Source organism: Lepisosteus oculatus, chromosome 2 (genome assembly GCF_040954835.1).
Source record: "Lepisosteus oculatus isolate fLepOcu1 chromosome 2, fLepOcu1.hap2, whole genome shotgun sequence".
Lineage (NCBI taxonomy): Eukaryota > Metazoa > Chordata > Actinopteri > Semionotiformes > Lepisosteidae > Lepisosteus > Lepisosteus oculatus.
In genome coordinates this window covers 18876318-18889276 of record NC_090697.1, presented here as the reverse complement: position 1 = coordinate 18889276, position 12959 = coordinate 18876318, and the positions used below count along the sequence as shown (strand labels likewise).

The window sequence follows — 12959 nt, the reverse complement described above, 5'->3', positions numbered from 1 at the left end:
AAGGACATAAAGACAGTGTTTTGAAATACATCATTAATGCAAAAAGTGCAGCTGAAATTTACAGTAAAATCTTCCCATGGCAACTGAGGTACCCAAGGGCTTTGTGACAACCTTACACCTTAGAAAGGCACACTATAATGAAGAATGGCTGAAAAACTGCTTATAATGCCTTCACGCCTTATAATTAGTCTATTTTCAAATCATTTGAGCAAAACAAAAATTCTTACATTGAGTTATCGGTTCATACTGGTTACATTTAAAAAGGGTATAGAAATATAAAACATAAAAATATGGACTGTATTTGTGATTTATGATTCTAAAAAGGTAGTTTAACAGCATACCAGCATTTCACTAGTGATTGTAAAATCAGTGTTTTAATTTATACAGACATTATTCAGAGCAGACACCATAGGACAGACTGTACAGGCATGTTGAAACCAGATTACAAAATAAAAATAAAAAAAATAAAAAATTCCCAGATTGCTTTTTTGTGGGCCTTCATGTGGCTTTAGTTAGTTTGAGGGTCCAAGCCCAAAGACAAGGCATCTCACTGTAAGACAGCTGAGGCAGAGTGATTTGTAGCCCATTTGACTTCAATGGCTGCCACTTCAGTGGCTGGGAATAACCAAGCAGTTGGACCTGAAGAAAAATAATGAGTGAGTTTAATTGATAGACCATTACACATCCTCCAGGCACATATTCAACAAGATCCATAACATTCTTGTAAAAGGAAGGGAGGACACGAGTAAAATTACTAACAATGGCAGAACTGGACATCATAATAAACTGACACTGTGCCATTTGCTCCATAATTACTTATACACTGTAGATGGCATTCAGAATGTTATCCTTTTTAGTTTCTTACTGCAAGACATGCATAAACCATAGATCTGGGAAACTCATTTGTATAATGTTCTCCTACAATAATATACTGTATTGTGGCTAACATTAGGAAACAAAAAGCAACCAACATTATAATTAAAGTAAATTATCATTAGATCTCTGTGTACAATTCTAGCACTATTATGAACGAATTACACATATAACACTATGAAGGTGCAGGTAACGCAAAAGATTGGTGGATATCTACTTTCAGATTTTTTTTAACTTTGCATTTTAACAATGCATGAAATATATGTAAAGTTATTAAATGGTTTTTAAAATAAAGTTTTGTAAAAATGAAAAATGTGTGATTTCATTCCTATTTCACTCTCAGTGATAGCTGGGTAATTACATCATCACACATTTTGTAAAGATGAATCGTGTCACAGATTAAAAAACTGCAGGAGAACAAACCTGTGGTCTAAAAGCTTTGGAGGTGTGTTTTCCCTTAATGTCAGAGAGGAATGTGAGCACTAAAAATAAAACAGGAAACCATGGAAATACAAAAAGGAAGATGCCATACCAGCCATGGTATCTTACCTCTGTTTTTTCCTCAGTTACTAAGGGTTTGCCAAGAACAAGAAGATCCGACTTGGGCCACTCTAAGAAAACTGCATAAACAGCATTCTCCTGAGGCTTTGCTGTGTACCTGTTAATAATAAAAAACTATAAATGGCCTAGAATTCTCCTACCACAAGTTCAAGTTTAATAAGAGCAATTACAGGCAGGGGAGAGCATGTGGTGCAGTGGTTAGCATCGCTGTCTTGCAGCACTGGGGCCCTGGGTTCGATTCCACACCTGGGGTGCTCCTATTATTCTCCCTGTTTGTGTGGGTTTCCTCCAGATGTTCCAGTTTCCTCACACAGTCCAAACCCATAATGCTAAGTGAGGTTCCTGATGTGAGTGTGTGCGTGTTTCTGTCTGTGTTGGCCCTGCGATGGACTGGTATCCAATCCAGGCTATATCCTGCCTTGCAGATTGTCAAATCAAGGGCTATTCTCATGTACTGTATCTAGTGAAACAATAAAAAAATGCCAGGGGAATTTGAGAGGACAGGGATTTATTTATTTCCAGCTACACCTCCTTTGAAACTAGAATTTGAATTAATGTTGTTTCTGAAATACAGGATCTGGATATTTTCTACAAATTGCTGAGATTGTAATTACTGCATTTTTGTTTTTCGGACAGCATGCAAGTGTCGGCTGAGATGGCAAAAGAAAAAAGTGCATGTACTGTAAAGCAAAGTCATTCCTGAAAGAATGCATCTTGAAAAAAGGTTTGTAACACACAACCATCTAACCTTTTTCACTTTCATATGTAATTGGAACAACATATGTAATTGGAACAGCAGTTCTAAAGCAGTTCTTGCCTTTGTGCAACTGCTCAAATAGACTTAATTAACTCACACCTCCTATCAGAATTTAACCGGTCATTACCTAGAATTAGAAGTGTTTGATGACTTTATTTTTCACTACATTGTAAACCCACTATGCCCACACTGAAAATAATGTGAAAAGCTGTTCTGTATGATCTGAGGGAAAAGAAAGTAAACTGTGATCAAGAGAAAGCAGAAAAAATGTAACTGGTGTAGCAATGACTAAAATAAAATTGTTGTGTTGAGGGAATAGTAACAACATTTGCCATGATAGTACAAATCAACTTGTTGATTATTAACCCCATGATAAATTATGACCATGTGTAAGTAGAAACAAGTAACATGAATGCACTACTTTCAGCTGTTATGTCGCCTTTAAGCTTTTGTAATGCTTTCCACAAAACACATGTAGATTATGCCCTAGTGTACAGTAATAAGCTTTTGAAAAATCACCCTTGAAAGTACATTAGGAAGAAGCCAACTGGGGATCATACAAATTCCAAAAACTCCTCTCCCCCAGAAGAAACCCACCAGATTCCGGGGGTGATGGAGTCATTCTGAGCCCTCCAGGCTGTTGTGTTGTAAATGGCTTCCCCATTCACCTTCAGCCACTGGCCCATTTGCCTCAAGCGCTCCTCAAAAATGGGTACTATCCGCCCATCATGTGTAGGTCCAACATTCATCAGCAGGTTACCTCCACAAGAGACAGTCTCTACCAACGTCTGCAGCACATCAAACGAAATATCAGGAACCAGGCAGAAGGCCTACAGTGACGTACTGTATGTAGCACAGTTTCATAAAAATGATTCAATGATGTCAAAGGTTACTCCCAATAATGCAAACTTTCTTAGATGTCTTGGCTTACATTGTTCCAGACAGATAAATATTTCTAAGTTATTCATTTTCTCTAGAGTACATTTTTCAGTTGTTTTTCCCATTTATTACAATTTGTTCTCATAAATCATGCCAAACATACAGTATTTGAGTTCAATATAAAGAAACCAAAATGAGATAGCAAATAGTGCAGCTTTTCTATCTCCACACTGACATTCTAGACTTTCTGCTGGAAATGATGGGTTTATAGAACTAACACCCCTTAGGTCTCCAAAATCTTCTCTGTACTTATGTGCATCCTGTGAGGAAATATGGTACAGACACACTGGAAGCTCATTTTAAACACGTCTTATTTCCTATAATCACATCATAAAAGGAGAAACACTGAAGGAGAAGCTTTTTTCAAATTGTACTCATAAATATCATAACTGATCAAGGGAATTAACTAATTTAATCACTATATAAATGCCATCCATTTTTATGAAAATTTCAACTTTATGTAAAATAATGTCATATAAGAAATTACAATTAACATATTTCTAGAGGTCAAACATGAAAAAATAATTCAAAGACAGGTTTTTATGAAGCCTTAATATTGTACTTTAACTATGAATTATTTGAGAACCAATCTAAGGATTTCACCCAAACTAATGGAGAAAAAATGGGAACTAGGCCTACTGTGAAAAGCTACAGATCACATTACCTTAACCAGCTGCTCAATGGTGAGAAAGTCTTTCAACTCTGCATCTCTCCTGTAACCCCATGACTTGTGGTCAATGGTCATGCAGTTCTCCCACTTGTGCTTCAGGAGGTGGCCTGGATTGTAGCGGTCACTGCATGTGTAGTAGCCACCATGCTTGCATATAGAGCCATAGCCCCAGCGATCATTTGTCACTATTGTCTCACGAACTGGGCTGGAAACATTTTCAAAATTAGGATTCAACATACAGTATATGTATCCACACCCATGATGTCTGCTTATCCTCACGACACTTCACTATTTCCTATTCTGAATATACGGTAGTCCTGAATTACTGTACAATGAAGGTGTTCCACTCTAAGAGTTTTAATTTTAAGTTACATCTGTGAAGAAATACAATAGTGATAGTTACAAGGTGAGGCTTCCAATTTGTCTGGAGATAAACTTTAAACTGCATTGTTAGGAAAGGGAAATGTTTTTTTTTAATGTGAACAGCTGTTTAAATGTAATTCAAAGCAAATATGAAAATCTATGAGTACAGACACCAAAACTGGTATGTCCAGTCTGTACGATTAATACATTTCATACAGCTGTCATGCAACCAATGCTGAGAATCTCACTGTGATGTCGAAATACTAATCTCCATCTTCCAACCCCCATCTCCTAACCTGGTTTCTTTTAGTAGGTTCTTTCCTATCAAAACACTTCCTCAAACCTGACTTTCACCCTTTCCTCCAGAAAGACGTACCTTTCATTGTAGAGCCAAGCCAGGAACCCTGTGCTGTTCCAGTAAGTGTCAGGTGCATCTCCATCCCCGTCGGACCAGAGGACTTCTGGCTTGTATTTGTTCACGATTTCATACAGCTCAGGCAGAGTCTTGGTCATGGGGAACTTGTTGGTCTTGAAGACGTTGGCAGCATCCTCCAGGAAGAGGGGATGGAACCACTCGAAGAGGGAGTGGTACAGCCCAAGCCGTACGTCAGTGTTTTTCCGCAGGGCGCTAGCTACCTCATCCACCAGGTCTCTTTTGGGACCCACGTCCACAGCATTCCAGTTCCACGAGTACTTGGAGCCCCAGAGGGTGAACCCTGCGATGTCACGCACACAGAAAACTATGTGTCAAACTGTGACGACCTAATCTGATAACTGCAGGTTCCAGAACACAGGTTCTCTGAACCCTGTGCCAGGATCCATACTGTTGTAAAAGAATGACGATTACAAACAAGAGCCCATTGGGCCCTTCTTGTCCACTTGCTAGTTGGCATCTAATTGATCCAAGAATCACATCTGGACCATTCTTTAAGAAAAACAGGGCATTGAAACTCAAACATTTCCCTGTTTGAAACCCCATTGTCTGCCATGGTTTCCATTCACTGACTAGTCCATCTTCTACCAGTTATGTACAACAAATATTATAACAGAGTTGCACTGAATTTATGTTCCCTTCCCCCAACAAATTCCTAACGAGTTATCCTTTTTTACAAAAGTAATATCCACAATGCCTGGTGTGTCTCCTTCACAATGAAATAGAGTACAACTGCTTGTCAATTCATAATTTCAAACTCATACTGTACCATATATGCAACAATAAGTCCGAAGCCTCATAAAATTAGAGAGAACAATAAATATTAAATCCTCCATAAGGATTCAGTGGTGAGCAGAAACTCATTTTAGACCTGTCCCCTAAATATTATGAGACTAAAGGTTGTGAGCCCATGACTATCTCTGAATACAGTTTAAGAGATGCAGGCACTTTCCTGGAGTGTGAACCCTGGTTAAAGTAATAAAGTACAACGATCATCCTTTTTCTTCTAGGATACAACATAGTTCAAAGTTGAATGCTGGACCGGGATTAACTTCCCACAACTAGGACAAAGTCTTCCAGGTCACTAGTCATGGTGTGTGTCTTTGTTTTTAATGCTGACTCTGTTTTAATATGAAGAGTATTTTATTACATAATTTGACTTCATTAGACAGATCTGGATAAGGAAGAGCAAAGAAGGGGTCCTGCATAAATGCTATTGATCTCCTTTTTTAAAAAAAAATGTTGCAGAGTCTTTTGTAGATTTTGTTAAATACTCCTTCTAATCAATGGAATGACACTTTGGAAGCTAGTAGTTTTCCAAACACAAACTTTGCAAGTTTTCTTTATAGGTTATTAAATGCAAAAGCTTCCATACATTTAAATTAAAAACTGACAATCTGCTTTCTGGATGCAATTTTGTGAATATGCACATCTGTAGGTGTTCACTGTCCTAGTAAAGTTAAATCAAAGATATTTTCTATTGAAGCAAGGCTACACAGGTCAAACTGCATGTCTGCTTTATTCACTTTTCACTGCTGGGCAATAAATATCAGACTCACCTTCATGGTGTTTAGTGGTTAGAACAACATATTTTGCACCCGATGCTGCAAAGATTTCTGCCCACTGGCTGGCGTCGAAGAACTCCGCAGTGAACTGTGGAGCAAAATCTGTGTACTGAAAGCCAGGAGGGTAATTCTTTTCCATGAATTCAACATAGTTCTTCATGTTCTTGTGCCAGTACCACCTGCAGAGGTTACAGATAAACATTTCCAGGGCTTATTGATTGCTGTACCTTAATTTGATACAATATCTGGCAAATCCTTTGGCAGTACTCTCAAGCTAAACTAAGTTCTGCAGGGCTGTAGTAGAGCTTTGTCAATTAAAAAGCAGAAGTCTCATTCTAATGCCATACCAGAGTTCTTTGATAATGTTGCACTAGCATGGCATGCAATACTTAGCTATTGCATGCCATGCCAGAACAACACTAACTTTCAAATGATTTCCAGTTTCACGGCCCAGAATGCTAAATTTTTCCCATGAACATCATTTCTCCATACACTGTCATTCCCTGCAATGACGGTCTTACAGCCCTCAAGCACACACTGGAAAAACGCACAGTGCTTGATCCACCCACCTACACTCTCGTACGTCTTGCAGAATTGGTCCTCACAATGAATGCATTCTCATTCAATAACCCTTTTTATCAGCAGGTTAGTGGAGTCACCATAGGCACAAGGATGGCACCTAGCTGTGCCAATATTTTTGTCAGCTGTAGAAGAATGCTTCTTCGCTTCCTACACTGGCTATGTCCATGACCTCTACAAGCAATACATCAATGACTGCATCGGTGCTGCCACATGCTCTAAAGACCAGCTAGAGCACATCCTGCATCAATTCACTAACTCTCACCCATCCCTCAAATATACAGTTAACATATCTTCCATCACTCTTCTGTTTCTAGACATCAACCTATCCACTAACCATCCACAACTCTCTACTTTGGTCTATTACAAACCCACTGATTCACACAGGTCTCTCCTGTATGGCTCATTTCACCCCAAACACACTAAAAACTCTCTCCCCTTTTCACAGTTCCTCAGGCTATGATGCACTCCTTTTCCTTCAATAGAGGATACCCCACCAATGTTATCAACAGGGCCCTCACCTAAGCCAAAAACAGTCTTTGGATCTTCAACTTGATCAGGAACTCCCAGTCTCACAACTGCATTCCTTTGGTGCTTCCCTACTACCCAAACACACTTTCTAACCCCTGGACCATTAACGACACCTTTTCCATCTTACAGGATGATCCCTCCATTGGTACCCTCTTTTCTGTAACAGAACTCGCTGCATTACCTCCAAATACATATCTAACAACACACTCATTCAAGGCCCCTCAGGACAATTCCGGATCACCCAGACAACATCCTGTATCGCCAGCAACCTCATTTACTGTATATCTTGCAGGAATTGCCCAGCTATCTGTGGTGGGGAAACAGGAAGGAGACTAGGAGACCGCTTCAGAGAACATGTTAGGGCTGTGAAGATCAAAGATTTCTCCAAGTCCATAGTTTCTCATTTCACCTCTGACAGCCATGATCACACTGATCTCTCGGTCTGCATTCTCAAAGAAGGGTTTCTTAACTCCTACTGCAGAAAGACATCCGAGACCATAATTATCCTGAAACTTGGTTCACACCTTCCCCCTTCTCTCAACGACAGACCTGTTTTCTTCTAATATTCTCTATCCATTTGCAGGTTTCGACATCACACCTTCACCTCTCTCGACTTTGCACCTCCTGAGTGTCCACTCTTCCTCCCCCCTACTCCTGCCTCCTCCCGGCTTCTGTTCTCCCAAACTACTTGATATAATCTCTGCTGATTTCCCTGTCTTTCTCGCACCCAGAAAAGGCTCCACAGCCGAAAACTTGTGTTTCCATTGTTCACTTTTCAGCATGGAATAAACTTGTTCCTTTGCAGTCTATGCATGCTGACACAGCTACCTACTGTACTTGAAATACTCAACTATGACAGCCAACCACTTTAAACATAAAATATTTGTTTGGAAATAACAGAAAATTAGAATATCTGTTAAATAACTAGAGTATATTTTTACCCCACCTGCTGAATATAAAATCTGAGATCATAAAAGTTTACTACAGCAGCCTGGCTGTACCTTCAGTTACATAATACATTAACTGTACTTGGTTCTCTCACCGTTTTCGACAGTCATTGCGATTTTATTTTTTACATTTATGTCAGTAGCTTTTTGTGATTTAATTGTGCTTTATCGCACTTTACCTTTGCATTCAGTATACACTGATTATGAATCTAAAAGTTTGGGAATGTTTTCACCTTATCCGACTAAAGTAACACCACACCACTAGCGACACTAAACATTTCCTTTCAAGATACAAAATACTTCGTCCTATTTAGCTCCATTGAACAAATTTAGTATTTCTGTTCATTCATAGATTTACAAAAACGGTCATTTATATTTCAAAATGCATATGATGTAGCCTGCGGCTTATTTGTAAACATCGTAATACATTTGTTCTCTGTGCGGCTGGTCATCCAGTCACGCATACGAAATGTTGTGCTGAAAACATGCTTCTACTACAATTACATACCAAAACCACTCGCTGCCATAGCTGGGGACAGAGAACACTCCCCAATGCACGAAGATGCCGAACTTCGCCTGATCGAACCACTCTGGCAAAGGTCTGGAGTCAATGGATTCCCAGGTGGGCTGGTACTGACATCCGCCGCCACCTGCAAGAAAGAGCACGACTCCTCCGGCCAGTAACACACTCCATTGGCAGCGCTTTCCAGAAGACATCACCATTCACAGAGAGACTCAGGCACTGAACAACTCTATTTCTCTTCCTCTTCTCTCATATGACTTGGACTCGTGATCACGGGACCATATGACCAGTTTTATGTAAATTTCTCAAAACACTTCCCTTTACTTTAGGTTACGAAAAGGTGTCATGTGGATCTAATACAGTGTTATGCTAATGTTTGAATTGGAATCGCATAAAAAGGTCTTTGAGTTATAATGTCTACGAAATATGCAGGTTTTTCAGTCATCGTTTGTTTATCTTTTTTCACCCAATTCGAATAAGTAAGACAGCCTATGAACAGAACAGACTGGTTGTTTTTATCTGAATGCCAAAAATACAGTTTCTCGTTTCACACACATGGGGGCAGTGCGAGTTCACGAAATGTATTTTTTTTAAAATTTATTAAACGTATAAATAATTTACAAATACAACTACAACCAGGGGATCAAAACCAGGTACATGAGAAAAAAACACAAACAGAAAAAAAAACATTTAACCGCCAGAGGTAATGAGGTAAATTATGTGATCAAATTGTATTTTGTACATATATCATGTGTTTTCCTTGCTTTATTATTTCTTATTTTTTTATAGAATTTAAATAGTTTCAGCTAAAAGTACTAAAAGTCCAAAAGTACTAAAAAGGGGAGTATTGTTAGACCATTTTGATTTATGGATGTGAAATTTACCAAGAATTACTAATAAATTGACTATAAATAAATGCTCTTTTTCCAAATTTTCTATTAAACAGTACAATAAAATATCAAAATCCTTCAATCTAAAAAGTACCTTTAACTGCCTGGAAACAAAACTCTGCAAGTCCGTCCAAAACAACTTCACAAATCTACACCTAACAAATAAATGCACCTAAGATTCCCTTTCTGCCCGACTAAAAACACACAGATCATCCTGCTCATGCTTAAATTTAGAGAGTACTAATTTATCTGGATAAAACTTCTGTACAATTTTATACGATATCTTTAACTTTATTTGTAATACAAAATCTATCTGGAGTTGTCCAAACTAACTTCCAGTTTATATTTTCAAACATTGCATTCCAAAAAGATAATCAAGAAGGGATAAGATGGGGTTTACAAAGATTCCTTATATGAGTATTGTTACATTTCTTATCCTTTATTTCCATGCCATCCAAGAATAAATCAGTTATAGGACCAGAAAGGAAGTCAGTCCTGATAGCGCTTTGATTTGCTTTAAACAAGTTCACTACACCTTCCAGAATGGCATAAAAAACTATCGCATATTCCTTAGGGGGGACAGGGAACTGAAACCTCTCTAGGAATTCAGGATAAGTAAACAATCTACCACTTTCATTCAACAGTTGAGCCACTAAATAAATTTTGTTGTTAAACCAAGTCTGTAAAAAGAAACTTTTATTTTTAAACTTAATGTATTTCTTATTCCAAATATAATATGTATGTGGTGAAAAATTGTGTTTGTATAATAAAGTCCAGTATAATAATACTTGCTTATGAAAATTAGATAACTTAATTGGGATTTTTTTATATCAAACTTACATTTTAACAAAAAGTCAAGATCCCCAACATTCAGTTCATGAAATGTATACATACAGCATAGGGTTTCACTGCTCCATCACCTCTTGCCTCAGAGCAGAAGATGACGCACGAGTCATGAAAAGGCACACTTCAGTCTTGCGTCTTGTGTCTGAGCAATTGTATTAAAATAGACGTTACAATATGTCTCACCCTTCATTTATGTCCATTGTCCATGTCCGAGAAGTCATTAAATTAGAATTATTCTTCTCTAAGCACATGCATAGTTTCCAAAGAAAGTGTAACCATACTAATCATTGTGTAATTTATATGTTTCAATAACACATGTAACCAATGTAAGAGTGACAGATTTATAATTTATACTTATACTTAGTTTATAGATGAGTATTCATTCAGTAAAATTTACATGTATAATGCAAGGGAGCTGTCATACAAAGGCTTTATGGATAACATTCCCTCGTTGTCACAATACAGTTGCAGACAGGTTGAACATTTATGTTTCCTTTCACCTAAACATTGCTGAAGTTAACCCCCATCTTGCACAATATATTTGGTGCAGAATTTTGACTGTATGTTTACTGTATTTCAAGATATAAATGTCAGATGTATAGCACAACTTGCAAGATATGGCAGTGTAATATATACCTAATGACATAATTTGTTATTTTTTATTTGTTTTTCTGAGAGCAGAAATAGTATTTAGAATAAGCCATCAAGAATTTTAATAGTCCAGGACCATTTCAATAACCATTTAGTCCAATACAAGGTCGCAGTGAGCAAGAGACTCCCTCAGCAAAGATCGCTATGCACCTTGGAAAGGCCTACAGTCCATCACAGGACACATATCAGCAATTTATTAGGAATTAAAGGGCTTAACAATGATCTTGAAATAAAATCATCCTTCAATTTGTGACCTATGACCTGCAGAGCAAAAGCAAACCATGATATTTTGTTTTCAGTGGTTGCTGAAATCAGTTATTCCATACCCTCCAGTTCAAAGAACTGTGAGTAATATTCAAGCTGAATCCCATAAACAGATTAGACAAAATGTGTTACACAAATCAAATGACACATAGAATTGAAAATGAAATAATCAGATGAAAGGCAGCTCATCCTCTTTCAAGATAGTGTTGATTGGCATATAATACAAGGATGTGCAAAATCTTGAATTAGCATAGTATCACCAACATTACAGTAAAAACATGTGCACAGTGTGTAAGGTGTTTCAAAGTCTTGAGTTTCAAAATTGCCCTGATGTGCACATTTCATTCATATCTAAATTTCATATTTAAAAATTTTAGCAAGGGGCAAGGGTGCTCCAGTACAGCCTGTCTGCAGTGTGCCAGAGAATCTACTGCAGGAGGAGTGAGACACTGGTCCTTTACAAGAAAGTCAATGAACACCTGGTCTATAGAGCAGACTTCTCTCAAGAATATCCCATTCTTGCTCATGTGGGTTCAGATCTGGTGGCTGAGAAGGCCATTACATATGGACAACATCAGTGTCCAGCTCATCGTACCACATGTGCTCTGTGGGTGGAGGGTTGTCATCCTGGGCGATCCCTCCCCTCCTCATCCGGAAAGAAATGTTGTAACATGAGGTGAAGATGATCACTCAGTTCCATAATATTGAGATTACCCCTAACCTTGCCTTCTAAGCATGAGAAACTGTGCACCTACTGTGGTTCTGTGATGTTGTGAGGCACATCAGAACCCTTCACTGCTGGAACCAAGCACTCAGCTGTAGGTCTTTAGGTTGTTGTCACATGTGCACCTGTCCTTTTCTCGAGAACAGGGTGAAGGATGATTAATCTGGCCAGATCTACTGCTCTTTGCATCACTGGCAGATGACACTGGCTGCTCGCTCCCCAGTTTAAAATGACTTTTCCTTGACTTTGAATCAATGCACTGATAACACAATCCTGCCATATGAGCTTCTGCCTTAGACTACTCAAGAAACATGATGTTTGCTCATGAAACATCAGCATGTTGAGCTGTACTGGTGGTAACTGAAGCTCCTATCAGACACCCAGGAGCCATCCAGTAACCCACTTACAACATGTCCAACTTTTTAAGATTTAAGAGAGATTAAGATAAAACTCTTGGCCATATACAATTTCTTGCATTAGGAATTAATCTTTTTTCACATACCCCCGCTGTCACGCCCTCTGGCTCCTTCTCTGTCCTGTCCCTAGTTTCTGGTCTGCTGTCCTTCCGGTCCCTCTCTTTCCCTTGGGCTATATATTTCCGGGTCTTGTACTCTGCCAGTGCTCAGCTTTGACGTTCAGATGTCCTGACACCCGCCTAGCACCAGGGCGCCCCACGTCCACTCCCTGAGGGCATAGGTTTCTATACGGCATTCCTGAACTCTTTGCACTACGAGCCGGGTCCTTTTCCGCTCTCCTGCTGCCCTCAGGTAGTCCTTTTGGACGTCCGTGACACCCGCTTGCTCTCCATGAGACACACAGACAGTGGGGAGAGAAGCTTGGGGT

The 12959-nt window shown here is 38.8% G+C and overlaps 1 protein-coding gene across 1 annotated transcript; it reads right to left on the bottom strand.

Annotated features, from left to right (window-relative positions):
- Positions 1-15: 15 nt before the first annotated feature.
- Positions 16-9003, bottom strand: fuca2 (alpha-L-fucosidase 2). The gene is made up of 7 exons (XM_015339140.2): positions 8727-9003; positions 6156-6340; positions 4540-4879; positions 3795-4005; positions 2789-2979; positions 1423-1531; positions 16-639 (listed from the first exon to the last, which is right to left on the bottom strand). The coding sequence occupies exons 1-7, from the start codon at positions 8939-8941 to the stop codon at positions 499-501; spliced, it is 1392 nt and encodes a 463-aa protein (XP_015194626.2). The 5' UTR covers positions 8942-9003; the 3' UTR covers positions 16-498.
- Positions 9004-12959: the final 3956 nt, after the last annotated feature.

What these genes read in the sequence shown, in the direction of transcription:
- fuca2 (XM_015339140.2), bottom strand. Translation starts at nt 8,941, where the DNA reads ATGGTGATGTCTTCTGGAAAGCGCTGCCAATGGAGTGTGTTACTGGCC. An exon ending in TCCATCACCCCCGGAATCTG is followed by an intron (nt 1,532 to 2,788) that starts GTGGGTTTCTTC and finishes TATTATTAACAG; the next exon opens with GTACACAGCAAAGCCTCAGG. An exon ending in TAACTGAGGAAAAAACAGAG is followed by an intron (nt 640 to 1,422) that starts GTAAGATACCAT and finishes ATTTTTCTTCAG; the next exon opens with GTCCAACTGCTTGGTTATTC.